The sequence below is a fragment of the Carcharhinus amblyrhynchos genome, unplaced genomic scaffold, assembly GCF_965287045.1.
Source record: "Carcharhinus amblyrhynchos unplaced genomic scaffold, sCarAmb.v2.hapA scaffold_392, whole genome shotgun sequence".
In the NCBI taxonomy this organism is placed as follows: Eukaryota; Metazoa; Chordata; class Chondrichthyes; order Carcharhiniformes; family Carcharhinidae; genus Carcharhinus; species Carcharhinus amblyrhynchos.
Genome location: NW_027650132.1, coordinates 33,886 through 50,244, shown reverse-complemented (window position 1 = coordinate 50,244; position 16,359 = coordinate 33,886). Strand labels below are relative to the sequence as shown.

General features: G+C 47.1%; 1 protein-coding gene across 1 annotated transcript in view; it reads right to left on the bottom strand.

Annotated features, from left to right (window-relative positions):
• The window catches only part of rab11fip4a (RAB11 family interacting protein 4 (class II) a), a 72,289-nt gene extending 57,667 nt beyond the window's left edge, over positions 1-14,622 (bottom strand). The window contains 3 exon segments of the mRNA XM_080183727.1: positions 911-1,002; positions 2,186-2,273; positions 14,266-14,622. Coding sequence (XP_080039853.1) covers positions 911-1,002; positions 2,186-2,273; positions 14,266-14,622 — 537 coding nt within the window.
• Positions 14,623-16,359: the final 1,737 nt, after the last annotated feature.

Here is a 16,359-nt window from a genome sequence, read left to right as displayed (position 1 = left end):
TACCTTAAATCTTTATCCCCTGGTTATTGATCCCTCTCCAAATGGAAAAAATGCCTTCCTATCCACTCTATCCATGTTCCTCACAATCCTATACTCCTCTGTCAGGTCCCCTCTCAACTTTCATTGTCCAAGGAAAACAGCCCCAGTCCATCCAATCTTTCCTCATAGCTTAAAGTTTCCAGCCCAGGCATCATCCTGGTAAATCTCCTCTGCACCCTGTCCGGTGCAGTCAAACCCTTCCTGAACAAAACTACACGCAGTACTCCAGTTGTGGCCTAACCAGTGTTTATGCAGTTCCAGCATGACGTCTCTGCTCTTGTGTTTTATGCTTCAGCTAATAAAGGTGAGTATCTTGTGTGCTTTCTTAGCCAACTTATCTACCTGCCTTGAAATCTTCAGAGTCTGTGGATATGCACTCCAAGGTTACCCTAATCTTCAGTACTATCCAGGGACCTACCATTTATAGTGTAATCGTTTGCCATGTAAGCCCTCCCCAAGCACATTCATTACCTCACACTTAGCTGGGTTATATTCCATTTGCCTCTGCTCTGCCCAATGGACCAGTCCACTGATATACTCCTGCAGTTTATGCTATCCTCCTCAATATTTATCACCCTACCAATTTTCATGTCATCCTTGACTTTGCATTTAAGTCCAAATCATTAATCTACATCAACAATAGGCAGACCCCTGCACTGAGCCCTGTGGAATCGCACTTGAAACTTCAATCACAGAAACTTCCCTTAACTACGACCCTCTGTTTCCTGCCTCTGTCAGCCTATCTGGGATCTCAGCAGCCTTCTCTTTCAGGATAAGGATGCAGATTCTGAAGGACAGGCACTGCAGAAAACTCTTGGTTCTGGTGTGAGTGCAGACAAACATCACAGACTGGCGTCAGATTGGAGGTTACCTGGCGACAGTAGTAATCTCCGTATGCAGGGTCATAGTGAGCCAGTCCTGCATTCTCCATACACAATGCATTGTCTAGTAGATCATCACAACCTGTCAACAAAAACACAAGAGGCAGGGATTGACTTCAGGGAGAGACAACAGCCCAAAATCAGCAGGGAAGCTGTTTCCAAGAGCCTCCAATCCTCTGTTCACATCTCCAGCCCAGCTTCCAACACCCCTCACTCAAACATTCCCAATGTTCAATCTGCCAGCTTGTTGCACTGCCTTCATCTCCCGGAGCCCAAACTTCTGTAACTCTCTCTGCAAACCTCTCTGACTTCCCAACACTCGTCCAGAATGTTCCAAAATTCTCCCCCTTGGATACAGTCCCACTCTCACTGGGGTACGGGTCCCACACACACACTGGCTCTCACTGGGGTACGGGTCCCACACACACACTGGCTCTCACTGGGGTATGGGTCCCACACACACACTGACTCTCACTGGGGTACGGGTCCCACACACACACTGACTCTCACTGGGGTACGGGTCCCACACACACACTGGCTCTCACTGGGGTACGGGTCCCACACACACTGACTCTCACTGGGGTACGGGTCCCACACACACACTGGCTCTCACTGGGGTACGGGTCCCACACACACTGACTCTCACTGGGGTATGGGTCCCACACACACTGACTCTCACTGGGGTACGGGTCCCACACACACTGACTCTCACTGGGGTACGGGTCCCACACACACTGACCCTCACTGGGGTACGGGTCCCACACACACACTGGCTCTCACTGGGGTACGGGTCCCACACACTGACTCTCACTGGGGTACGGGTCCCACACACTGACTCTCACTGAGGTACGGGTCCCACACACACACTGGCTCTCACTGGGGTATGGGTCCCACACACACTGACTCTCACTGGGGTACGGGTCCCACACACACACTGGCTCTCACTGGGGTACGGGTCCCACACACACACTGGCTCTCACTGGGGTATGGGTCCCACACACACTGACTCTCACTGGGGTACGGGTCCCACACACACACTGGCTCTCACTGGGGTACGGGTCCCACACACACACTGGCTCTCACTGGGGTACGGGTCCCACACACACTGACTCTCACTGGGGTACGGGTCCCAGACACACTGACTCTCACTGGGGTACCAGGTATGTCCACTGCTTCTTCCTAGCTTTATACTCATCTGTTTCTCCCCACCCACCTCCTTACATCCACCCAATGTCTCTCACACCGGCCCCTGATTCACTCCGTACCTTTAATGGCAAAGATTCCATGACAGAATTCCTGGAAGCTGATACGTCCCAGATTCCTCGGGTCCAGATATTTGGTCACTTTCTGCAGCTGTAAACAGAGTTCTTGTTACTTTCTAATGTGATCATTCTGTGCCTTTAAGAAATATATTTATATCATGTTTTTTGTAAGGGATATGTTTAAAATTCAACTCTGTTTTGCAATTTGTCTTGGAATACATTCAAGTTAGTAACTGCAAGAGCAGGTAATTACTCAATAAAATTCGAGTGTTTGTTTAAGCACAGCTGAAGCAGTTGTGTTTACTTAGGTTCCTCTGGAGTTTCACAGCAGAATTTCTATTCGGTTGATCGACAGGGACAGAGTCGTGTGACTAATGACGTAAGCTAAGCTTGCAGGAGAGATCAGTTCCATTTTCATTTTAAAATACAAGGGGCGGAATTTTACAAGATTGATTCTAAGTGTCCGGCCAGCCTGAAACTTTGAGACTTCCAGATCCATTTTCCAGGTGAGGTTTTACATCCAATGATAGCACTCTGACTGTGGAAAGATGGGCAAGCCAGGTTCCAGCCATAGAGGCTGTGGGCGGGGCTTAATTCCCCACACAGCCTGTAGAGGGAGATATTGCGCATGTGCAGACCTCTGATGCTGCACATGCGCATTAACAGTAGCTGGGATCTGTCAGAGGGAGAGATGTCAGGCCCCTGCTACTGCAGGCAGCCTCAAACAGCATCCCGCCCCAGCCCAACATGCCTCCCCCTTGCCCAGACTGATCACGGTCCTCATTCCCTCCCCCACTGATTGCAGGAAGAGTAGCAGTGGGCCCACAACCCCCGTTAGCTCCACCCCTTGCACACCCCCATTGGCCCCGCCCCAGCACTGCCCCCGCACACCCCACCCCACTGCACCATCCAGTGCTGGTACTAAGATGCTAAGTGGACATTGCCCAGGTGCCAGGCTGGCACTAGCTGCTGTGCCCTCGGGCTCCCCAGGGGTCCTCAATGGTTTCCAGTTCCACTGGTGAGGCCGCCCATGGGGAGCTGGAGAGAACCTCTCCCAATGAGGCCAGAAAAGCAGGTAAGCCAGAACGATCGAGCACTCGGGTCGCTAAGCAAATGCAAAACAGGATTTCCATACATTTAAATAAATCAACCGTTTGCACATTCCCAGTGAGAGGCTGATTGCTTCATAAATTGTAAAATCTCAAGGGGCACAAAAACAGGCACCATTCGCACTCGCTGCTTTATGCCCAATTTTATGGCATTTTCCCACTGCAAAACAGGCATAAAAAGGTTATAAAATTCCACAATGGAGTTGCTGCCCGGGCTGTGATAGAAAAAAGTCTGTCTCTCTCTCTCTCTGTCGCTGTGCCTGTCTCCCTGTCTCTCTGTCTCACTCTCTCTCTGTCTTTCTCTTTCCAGAGGGATTTGGAAAGCTCCAACCTGGTAACCAAAGTAAAAATATGTCTGTGTTTTGCTAATTGATGACGAGAGGGTTTAAGATGACAAGGAGAATATTGCCCAATTGGAACAGATGGAGAAAGGTTAGCAGTTAAGAATTGGATCTTGTTATGTGTAAATATTGCCCAATAAAAGCTCAGCGAATTTATTTGTTAAAATGAAGCTGTGTAATTAAATAAAGTTTGTTTTGATAAAAGCTTCCGAGTTTGTCAACAGAATCATACCTGGAGTGAAACATCTCATCCTCACACTAACATCAAAATAGAAACAAGGCTGGAGTCCCGACTGGCTTCAGAACACCATCAGGGGTCCTGATCCATGGATCAAACCCTGTCCCCAGCAAACACCGTTAGAAAACAGCACTATTAACCAACCAACTAAACACCAACACTAACCCGATCAACCCTCCCTCATTATCAGTGCAAACACATATTGAAGAAGAACACACAGAGAGTATCTCATCTCAAAATCACATCACAGCTCCACGCATCACTCCTTAACACTCTGCTATTACCGTCCCCCATCAAACACTCCCAGGACAGGTACAGCACGGGGTTAGATACAGAGTAAAGCTCCCTCTACACTGTCCCCCATCAAACACTCCCAGGACAGGTACAGCACGGGGTTAGATACAGAGTAAAGCTCCCTCTACACTGTCCCCCCATCAAACACTCCAGGGACAGGTACAGCACGGGGTTAGATACAGAGTAAAGCTCTCTCTACACTGTCCCCATCAAACACTCCCAGGACAGGTACAGCACGGGGTTAGATACAGAGTAAAGCTCCCTCTACACTGTCCCCCCATCAAACACACCAGGGACAGGTACAGCACGGGGTTAGATACAGAGTAAAGCTCCCTCTACACTGTCCCCCCATCAAACACTCCAGGGACAGGTACAGCACGGGGTTAGATACAGAGTAAAGCTCCCTCTACACTGTCCCCCCATCAAACACTCCCAGGACAGGTACAGCACGGGGTTAGATACAGAGTAAAGCTCCCTCTACACTGTCCCCCCATCAAACACTCCCAGGACAGGTACAGCACGGGGTTAGATACAGAGTAAAGCTCCCTCTACACTGTCCCCCCATCAAACACTCCCAGGACAGGTACAGCACGGGGTTAGATACAGAGTAAAGCTCCCTCTACACTGTCCCCCCATCAAACACTCCAGGGACAGGTACAGCACGGGGTTAGATACAGAGTAAAGCTCTCTCTACACTGTCCCCATCAAACACTCCCAGGACAGGTACAGCACGGGGTTAGATACAGAGTAAAGCTCCCTCTACACTGTCCCCATCAAACACTCCCAGGACAGGGACAGCACGGGGTTAGATACAGAGTAAAGCTCCCTCTACACTGTCCCCCCATCAAACACTCCCTGGACAGGTACATAGTTGGAAGGTAGTTCAGTAAAACTATGGAATTGGTGTGAGTCCAGTCTGTACGAAACTGTGAGTAAATAATTACTGGACATTTCCTGGAGATGTCTTGTGTCAATTATTGTGAGAAGTAGTGTAATTTTTAAGGCTGCAAGAGCTAACAGTACAATCAGCAGTGATGGACGAGTTCAGCAGCATACAGAAAGGGGGAGGCACATGACAGACAGTTAACTAGGTTACACGAAACAGATAATCACAGTGATGAGATTAAGCGCAAAATGGGAGTTGAGAGAGTGTTAATTGAAGGAATGACACAATACAAGCCATTTACAGTGTTTAAAGTTAACAAGGTTAACAGCCAAATAAGGGGGAATAACACAATACAAGCCATCACAATGTTTGAAAAACAGTATAAAATGTGCTGCAAATCTATGTAAGGTGTGCCTATTTTGACTAGACACCCGGTCTTGCAAGAACGACAAATAAAATCTTGCTCCTTCAGAACTTGACTTGACTAAATTGTTTAACTGTGAGCTGTGTTTCTCACAATTGGGGGCTCGTCCGGGATCCTAACATCCCTGGTAGGGAGGTTGCCAGTGACAACTGGGAAGACGCGTCCCGTTCCAAATTGAATGGTCCCAGGTGTTCATCGGTGGGCCTCTCTGCCACTGACTGTTGAGAATCCTAGGAAAGTTGTTCTGAACGAGTAAGTGGGAAACGATAGGCACCGTCGTGTGGTCGGGCAACGCTGTGCACAGACCAAGGTAAGAAAAGTGACTTTTAAGTATTGCCTTGGCGACCGGGTCGTGGTAGGTAAACCATGGGAAGTGGGGGTAGTAGGACAAAGTCCCCCGGGAAAGGTGCTGGGAATCCGCGGAGAAAGGGTGGGGCCCCAGGGAACATCCCTCCAGAAAGTCCGTTGGGAAGGATGTTGGAAGGTTTGGGCACTTGTACTAGGGATAAAAACAAGACGACAATGATGAAATATTGTGTTTTGTTTGGGTGAAGGAACCAATCAGGAGTCCGTCCGTCTTCTGGCCAAAGTACGGTTCGGTTGAGGATTGGGTTTGTCAGATTCTTAATAAATATGTGAGACAGAAGCAGCCGGCGTCCCAGGAAGGAATTGATCATGCAAGTTGCTGGATAATGTTAATTTAGGGGCTGCGGGGGAGGTTATGTGATGAGGGAACAGAGGAAAGTCGAATAAGGGAGGTGTCCCTAGAGGCACTGGAGTTTGTGGATGGGTCACGAAGTATATAGATGGATCAGCATGAATGGGATGGACCTACAATTGGTCTGAGCAGAAAGAGGTAGAGAGAAGTATGTCAGTGGAACTGGGAACCCTGACATGGGCTTTTACTGAGGTGCGGGGAGAACGCTAATAGTGGTTATGTATTTGGAATTGTGCATGACTATATGACTGTTTGAGAGAGAAAGGGATTTGTCACGACATGAGGCACCCGAATCAAACATGGTCAAATTTATTAGAGGCCAGTGAGCTCCCATCAGTAAAGGGTTAAAAAGAGACAAGCAGGCTGACTCTGTATGGTACAGAGAGAGAGAGAGAGAGAGGGTGTAACTGTGTAATTGAGACCCTCATGTGATGTAATAGATATAGCCAATCAAAGTGAATTGCTTTAAGTTTTTAAGTTTACTAAATTATGTAGGGATCGGACAGAAATTTGAATTCTGCCAAGTGGGAAAGGTGGCATTATATTGCATCTTAAAGTTGTGAGGAGAGATAACCATTTAGGCACACAGTAGATTTGATTTTGTACTTGCCTGTGTTGGTTACAAAGGCAGAGCTGTAGAAATAATTAAACATGTAGATTGCACATTAGAATGCTTTCAGTATTTCTTCGTGCATCTGTGCTCCAAGTGATGTTTTGTTTTATTGTACCAGAATTGTAAGAAGGTGCAAGGGTCTTGATTTAGTGAGGATATTTAATGGTGATAAAAATAAATCTTATTTTGGATTTTCTGAATCAGGCTTTAGTTAATTAAACTGCTGTACTTTGACTCACAGTTAGTCTCAGAGGTATCTTTACCTACAAGGATTGGTGCCGAAACCTGGGATCTGTTTACGGGTCCGGTTGAATGGCCACAACTGGAGCTCCGGAACAGATTACCAAATTTAAGGGAGTGAATCAAAGTGCAGTAGGTGCTCATCTGTGATGAAAAAGTGTGAGTGTGTGTGAGAGGTCTGAGCTGAGCACGTACAGACAAGGAGGCATCTGTCTTTACACCTAGCCCTAGACCAGTTGTTTAAGAGGGGTAGCCCCCTACGCAAAGCTCAGGAGTTTGAAGTGGGTGTAAAGGCTAGAGAAGGATGCCTGGGATGTGGTGTTCAGACGTGAGTAAGAAAGAAAGCCGGCTTAATAGTGTGAGCTTAAAGGTGTAAGCTCACGAGTGTAAGCGGTGGTACGGAGGGGACTGATCACCCCTGATAGGTATCACCGGACTGTGATAAGAGCGACCTAGGGGTGGGATCCATTTCACCCACTAGATCAACAATGGAAATGATTGAAAAAAAAGGACAGAACTAAGAAAATTGGAATTCTCTTAGTTCGAATTAATTGAACAGGTTTAAACCAGATTAATTGAACACATCTCAGTCTTGGGTAAAAAAATATTGGGCTGACGACAAGGAGAAAATTAAAACGTCAGAATCACAGATTAGAGAGTTAGAAAAGAGAAACCAAACAAAGAAAATAGCAGTATTGTTAATACATCAGTTAGCTGGACTAATTGAACAAGTAGTCACTTCCACTAAGAAGTGGAGTGGGGATAAAAAAGATTAAGGAATTAGAATTCAGAGTAAGGGAACTGGAGAAACAAAACCAAGTGTTAGAAGACTACTGCAGAGGGACATCACCTCCCTACCCCGGCAGTATTAACAGACGGACAGGAACAGCAAATAGACCCGATAGTCTGGGCAGGGGAAGGAAACCGAGGGGGATTAGACGCTCCTCCTCTGCAAATAAATTTAAAAGAAGGAGAGACGGTGTGTGTTAAGCAATACCCTATACCTTTGCAAGGAAAAAAAAGGATTACAGCCAGTAATTGAAGGATTGGTTAGAGATGGACTGTTAGAACCCTGCATGTCCCCTTATAATACCCCTATATTGCCTGTAAAGAAGCCTGAGGGAACGTACCGCCTGGTACAGGACCTAAGGGCCCTGAACCAGATAGTGACGATGCGACACCCCGTTGACCCTAATCCTTATATTTTATTAAGCAAGATTCCTCCTGATCACGGATGGTTCAGTGTAGTGGACCTAAAAGATGCATTTTGGACATGCCCACTGGTGGAAGAAAGTCGAGACTTATTTGCTTTTGAGTGGGAAAATCCTATCACAGGACGGAAACAGCAGTTCAGGTGGACAGTGCTCCCACAGGGGTTCACAGAGTCCCCAAATCTTTTCGGTCAAGTCTTAGAGCAGGTGTTAGAAAGATTTAAAAAGCCTGATGAAATCACGTTACTACAATATGTAGATGACCTACTCGTAACAGGAGGAGGAAAGGAAAAGGTAATAGAAGCCACAAATAGCTTATTGAATTATCTGGGACAACAGGGATTCAGGGTGCCAAAGAAAAAGCTGCAGTACGTAGAGAAGGAAGTTAAATACCTTGGACACCTAATCAGTGAGGGAAGGAGAAGAATAGATCCAGAAAGAATACAAGGAATCCTAGATCTAAATATACTATGGACTAAAAAGGAACTTAGGAGGTTCTTGGGATTAGTAGGATACTGTAGATTGTGGATCAAAGGGTACGCACAGAAAACTAAACAACTATATTTGAAACTGTTAGAAGAAGAACCTAATGTTTTAAAGTGGACAGAGGATCTAAGCTGATAATAGAAACGAAACTCCCTTGGACTAAGTGCTTACCAAAAGCACTTTTGCGTATTTGTACAGCTCCTCGAAAGGATTTGGGTTTATCCCCCTATGAAATGCTATTTGGACTACCTTATATGGGAGCAGTCGGGGAGTTACCGGTTCCTGAAATGAATGATCAATTTGTAAAGAAATATATACTGGGCCTGTCCTCCTCGATATCTTCCCTTAGGAAACAAGGATTATTGTCGCAGACTCCAGCCCTCGACTTCACGGTACATACAATTCAACCAGGAGATCGGGTCCTGGTAAAGTCATGGAAAGAAACTAAGCTGCAACCGGAATGGGAGGAACCATGTCAAGCACTCCTAACAACTGAGACAGTAATCAGGACTGCTGAAAAGGGGTGGACACATCATACTATAATCAAGGGACTGGTAAAACCTCCAGATAATTCCAACACGTGGATGGTCAAACCGACTGAAGAACCTTTGAAGCTGAAATTTAAAAGACTCTAAATAATCAATTTTTAGTTGCGGCGTGAGCGCGGGAAAGGAACTGTTTTGAATTAAGTTCTCTCCTAAAAGGTAACGAGAAAGGGATAGAATGGAAGGGGTAACCTGGATAATGCCTTCCTTCCTCTTGTCCAAGAGAGTACTTACAAGTATGGGATATAATTCAGATAAGTTAGAAGAGGACAAGGGAAACACTATGAGCTCAGTTACGGTTCTGGATCTCACTACAACACAGGTAGTAGAGACAGACCTGTGTTCTTTGGTAATATGTGGGGATCTGGTGAGCCAGCAAAAATATTCGGTAGAATCCTTACAATTTTATGCCGACGGAAAGTATCCTTGGGGTAAACTCCCTTCCATAATATCCCTTCATCAGAAACATATGCAGCCAAGATCAGAATGCCTAGATAAGGAATACAATCTTATAGGGACCAAATGGACTGAAAAAAAAAATAAGCAGTCCAGTCTTAGATCCTAAGAACCTCTCCCGGTACTCCATAGCTGGTGGGCCCTTCTTTACAGGTAACTGGACCAGGGACCAACAATTGCACCAGGCAGTATTTGGAATTAGGGTAAAGGAGGGAGGAAAAGATAGCAAATTGAAATGTTGTTTCCGAATCTATGTAGATAAAAATTTGAAAACACCTGACTAGAATGATAAGGTTCCCCAAAACGACCCAAGGGCAGTAAGAGTGGTCGAAGTAAACAACCTAAAACAAATCCTTGAAATAGAGACTGGGTATGAGGAGACTAATGCCTGGGTAGAATGGGTCAAATACACTGTAAAAAGCTTAAATAAAAGCAATTGCTATGCCTGTGCGTCTGGGAAGCCAGTGGCCCAAATAGTACCCTTCCCTCTGGGATGGAAACGCGACAGAAGAGGTATGGAGTGCATGTTAGCCCTGTATCAAGAAAAGGAAGCATGGGGCAACCCGAACTGCACATCCCTATCCCTGATGTTCCCTCCTGTGGAAGCAAAGAACTTAAAAACTCCCCCTCAGTTTCTCACTGCCGTTGTGAATCACACTTCATGTGTGAACCGACAAAGGGCAGAGTTAACTCATAATATGGGGGAGTTAGAATCATGCTCAGAGGTCAGGAGCATTACAGAGAATGGAATGGGAGGGAACTATTCATCATTGAAAATCCCCAGAGCAGATATATGGTGGTATTGTGGAGGAAGGGTACTGAGGCCAACTCTACCCCCTCAGTGGAAAGGTACATGTGCAATTGTCCAATTGGCTATACCATTTACCCTGGCATTTGAAAAATCAAAAGGATCAGGAAAAACAAGAGATCAGTGATAGGAATTTCTTTTGATGAAAAGATATATCTAGATCCCATAGGAGTGCCTCGGGGAGTTCCAGATGAATTTAAAGCTCGAAATCAGATTACAGCTGGGTTTGAATCCTTATTTTGGTGGGTAACAATAAATAAGAACGTAGATTGGATAAATTATATAAGATTGGGACGAGCAAGTGAATAGTATGTTAGCCAAACTGGAACAACCTACTCGCGCATATCTGGACTAAACCTGGAAAAAGGGATGCTAGTGAAAAATTACAGACAGTAAAAAAGAAAAGGGGGGATTGTGAGAAGTAGTGTAATTTTTAAGGCTGCAAGAGCTAACAGTACAATCAGCAGTGATGGACGAGTTCAGCAGCATACAGAAAGGGGGAGGCACATGACAGACAGTTAACTAGGTTACACGAAACAGATAATCACAGTGATGAGATTAAGCGCAAAATGGGAGTTGAGAGAGTGTTAATTGAAGGAATGACACAATACAAGCCATTTACAGTGTTTAAAGTTAACAAGGTTAACAGCCAAATAAGGGGGAATAACACAATACAAGCCATCACAATGTTTGAAAAACAGTATAAAATGTGCTGCAAATCTATGTAAGGTGTGCCTATTTTGACTAGACACCCGGTCTTGCAAGAACGACAAATAAAATCTTGCTCCTTCAGAACTTGACTTGACTAAATTGTTTAACTGTGAGCTGTGTTTCTCACATTATCTGTACCTAATTCTGACAATGAGACGAAGTGAGCACACACTGTACAGAATGAGACACACTGAGGATTGACTGAGAATTGCAGGGCAAGTCAGTGTGCAATAATATACTGACCTGCGTGTCTAACCAACTCCTTCACTTCATTCCCCCTGCAGCCGCAGCTCTGACTGTCTACTGTCCTGGAGTCTTGCTGTGCGTGCCTGTTGCTTGTACCCTGTTGTTGTGATAATCGGGTATTTGTGCAGCCTGCCCTGCACCCCCTGTATTGTGTGGCTCTGAATCACATTCCCTCCTCATGATTCCATGAGCTTTCTCCTCATCTTCCCTCACCCTTCCAGCTCCTGAGTACCTGGCAGCTTTTTATAGCACTATATCTCCCTGTTGCCATGGATATCGCACAGCAGCATGTGTCACTGTTGTGAAGCTGTGACTGGGTGATAATAATGTGCTTTGCTGCCAACTGTCTGCTTACGTCAGTTGCATCAGTTCAGCAGTGTGAGCGGCGCTGCTGACTACAACCCTCAGTGAGATAGTATTGCTGCTTTACCAGGTCAGAGGCAGAGAGAGCTGGACTGATATACAGCTGGCACAGCGCATTGCGGAGTTTATGGAACAGGAAAGCAGAGCTTGGTTTGTGAACAGAGAGAATGGGGTGGGTCCAAAACTGAAACAGCAACCACTGCTGATTTAAACAGCTGGTGACCAATCAGCTGTCAGGAGATCTGTCAGACTGTCAGGCTCAGATTCCACCAGATCTTGTGATCCTAGAATCTCTACAGTGCAGGAGAGGCCATTTGGCCCATCGAGTCTGCACCGACTCTCTCACAGAGTATCTTTCCCTGGGCCTCTCTCCCACCCTATCCCCATACAGTTACCATGACCAATCCCCCTAATCCGCACGTCTTTGAAGTCTGGGAGGAAACCGGAGCACCCAGAGAAAACCCACGCAGACACGGGGAGAACATGCAGACTCCACACAGACAGTGACCCAAGGCCGGAATCGAACCGGGGTCCCTGGCGCTGTGAGGCAGTGCTGCTAACCACTGTGCTGCCCTATTTTGGGTTTGAATCTTGGGGAGCTGCTGTATAATGATTAATTATTGGGATGGAATAGACTCAGACACTTTGTACATCACAGGAAGTGATGCAGTGGCTTTCTCTGGGTCAGACTCACAATAAGATGCTGTTGCCATTAGCGATGTTCCAATAGTGTTTTCCTTACCTCAGCAAACTCTGCAGATATTAACACCACAATACGCAGAATCTTGGAGCTTGCACTGGATTTCTACTTTTGTTCCTGAATAGTGCCCCATCTATCTCAGATTACCCTGAAATCTCACAGCTTCACACTGTTACTCTGCAATAGCCACACACATGGTAACAGGAGACTGCCATTAACCAAGACATCCTCTCTCTCACACAATGACTCATGTGGGATATGGATGCCAGTGCCACAGTGTTGCTCAGTCTATAGGCCGTACGCCTCAAAGACTGGCCGGCAGATTGTATCAAACAGCAGGTCACAGTCGCTGTTTACAATGAACGAGGTACAGAATGCACCCAATCAGCCCTGTACTCGCAAAGCTCAACTGCGTCCAACATTAGATGTGATTCCACGACTGGGCAACATCCGTGAATCCCGCAGTCAGCTAAAAATCCCACTGACAACCAATTTAAGATAGTTGGTTAGGCTCAGAGTGGCACATTCACATCCAGTGGAAGCTGAATCTTTTAACACATAGAGTCCTGTTCTTCACAGACAGAAAACTGAACACATATTGGACCTGTTTCAGTTAATCAAAATAACTGACAGTCATTTGCTGGTGCAGGGAATTGCCTTGACCAATCAGAGTCAAGCTCCCTGTTTTAAATTTCAAACAATGTTTGGCAATTAACTGTCAATCACTATCAACTGGTGCATTCGCTATGGCAACGCCTCTATAAATTAGAGTCTACAGGAACAAGCTACTGGAGGTAGTAGCATAGACAGGTACAATTTTGTCTTTTAAAAAGCATTTAGACAGTTACATGGGGACGATGGGTATAGAGGGATATGGGCCAGATGCGGACAACTGGGATTAGTTTAGGGATTTTAAAAATAAAAGTGCGGCATGGACAAGTTGGGCCGAAGGGCCTGTTTCCATGATGTAAACCTCTATGACTCGCCAACCAATTGGCACACTCTAAATTTTTTGTGTTCTTGTCAACTGTTCTGATGAATTGAAGGTGAAAAGCTTCAACTAAAATATCTCTTTCCTTTCAGCAATATTCAGTTCTGTAAACCCAAACCACAATCTGGATTTTGACGGTTAATCCAGCTTTCTCAGGGATCAGGTCAGTGTCTTTCCAGCACAACTGGTGGTCTCAGACTGGCAGAATGCTCCTTAGCCCAATATTCTGAGGAACCTTCGCCAGCCCCTGACCTTCGCCAGCCCCTGACCTTCCCCAACCCCTGACCTTCCCCAACCCCTAGACCTTCCCCAACTCCTGACCTTCCCCAACCCCTAGACCTTCCCCAACTCCTGACCTTCCCCAACCCCTGACCTTCCCCAACCCCTGACCTTCCCCAACCCCCGACCTTCGCCAACCCCCGACCTCCCCCGACCTTCCCCAACCCCTGACCTTCCCCAACCCCTGACCTCCCCCAACCCCTGCCTGAATCTCCGCCATCCCCTCCTGATTATCTGCCTGTTGCACTCGTCCCAACCGCACTTTACCCAGGCCCCTGACATTGCCACCCTGAACCTCAGTGCTCCTTGCCCCCTGCAGCGTAACGGACAAGCTCTGAATCAAAGCGGGAAAACTGTTCAATAAAAATCAATGAACGCAAGAAATTGAAATGCCCACAGTGTTTGAGGAATTTGCATTTTTCACCCAGGAATCATCTGAAAGCACAAACAGGAAGAGGAGTAACAGCAGGAAGAGGGTAGACAGGTCAGCATCATGGAACTCTGTGGGCAGAGGCACGGAGGGCGGAGACGGGGAGGGCGGAGACGGGGAGGGCGGAGACGGGGAGGGCGGAGACGGGGAGGGCGGAGACGGGGAGGGCGGAGACGGGGAGGGCGGAGACGGGGAGGGCGGGGAGGGCGGAGGCGGGGAGGGTGGAGGCGGGGAGGGCGGAGGCGGGGAGGGCGGAGGCGGGGAGGGCGGAGGCGGGGAGGGCGGAGGCGGGGAGGGCGGAGGCGGGGAGGGCGGAGGCGGGGAGGGTGGAGGCGGGGAGGGCGGAGGCATGGAGGGTGGAGACACGGAGGGCGGAAACACGGAGGGTGGAGGTGGGGAGGGTGGAGGGCGGAGGGCAGAGGCGCGGAGAATGTGTCGAATTCACTATCACACAAAGTAGTTGAGGCCAAAACGTTGTCTGATTTGAAGGAATTAGATTTCGCTGTTGGGGTTAAAGGGATCAAGGAATATTGGGGGGAAAGTGGGGGGGGGGGTTCAGGATATTGAATCTGATGATGGACCCTGATCATAATGAACGGTGGAGCAGGCTCGAAGGTCGAATGACCCCCTCCTGCTCCTATTTTGTATATATTTTTCTATGTAAACTTTCTGTTTTACTATTGATAAACTTAGTGCAAGCAATCTGAATTACATTGGATGCACGTTCTGTTCCACGTGGAAACTCCAGGAAGCTTCTTGTGTCCTGGACAACCTCACGTGTGGGAAGTGTCAGCTCCGACTGCAGGGAGTGAGTATCAATCCTGGGATCCAGCAGCCTGACAGCTCTGCAAATGTGACTGGCCTGTAGCTCAGGGCAGGGGGGCAGTGAGGGAATGGTCAATGTTAGTAGCTAAAGGAGGACTAGGCAGCTACTGCAGGAGATCCCAAAGTACATTCAGTCCTGAACTTTGAGGAGATTGCTGGTTTCTGCTGGAGCGTAGGGAGGGAGATTGAGAAAGCTAGAGTGAGGGGAAATTTGAGAAGGGAACAGACGGGTGTTTCTGTAGCTGCAGACGTGATTCCAAGATGGTGCGTTCCCTTCCTGGTGCCAAGGTTAACTATGCCATTGACCTGCTGTAGACTGCCCCAAGGGGTGAGGGTGAACAGGAGGCAGATAGTGTCCACATTGACATCAACAAATCGGCAGAAAGAGGGATCAGGTTCTTCAGGCAGACATCAGGGAGCTCGGGGAGAAATTAGCCAGTGGAATCTCAAAATGGTGCTCTCAGCATTAGTGGCAGTGAGGCAGAAGCTCGATGGTGAAGGAGATGGAGACGGGGCTGGAGAGATGGTACAAGATGGAGAGGTTCAATTCCTGCAACATTGGGACTGGTTTTGAACAGAGGCAGGGAATGACCAGACTGCACCACAACAGAATAGGAGCAGAAATGAAGCAGAGAAATTCACTGGCCTGGAGCTGAGAACCTGGAAGATGGAGAATGAGGTGGTCACAAAAGAAAATCAAGGATAGAGAAAAGAGAATGTGTTCAGGGAGGAACTAAATTAATGCAAGGAATCTCAGGAGTGAACAAATGAGCTGAGAATTATCCCAGACCTATTACCAAAGTATTGCTTAACACAGGCACACAGAGCAGCTCCATATCCCTGATTCCCAAATGAATAACGGAGCCGATGCGGCACCTTGTCAAGGGCCTCCTGGAAATCTAAATAAATCACATCCACTGGTTCTCCTTTATCTAACTTCTTTGTTACCTCCTCAAAGAACCCTAACAGATTTGTCAGACATGATCTCTCCTTGACAAAGCTGTGCTGACTCAGTCCTACTTTATCAAGCACTTCCAAGCACTGTGCGATCTCATCTTTAATAATGGGCTCTAAAATCTTGCCAATGACTGAAGTCAGGCTAACCACCCTATAGAACATAGAACATTACAGTGCAGAACAGGCCCTTGGGCCCACGATGTTGTGCCGACCAGTTAAAAAACAATGACCCTCTAACCTAAACCAAACCCTTGCCATCCATAAACCTATCCACGGATCTCTTAAACGCCCCCAAACTAGGCGCAT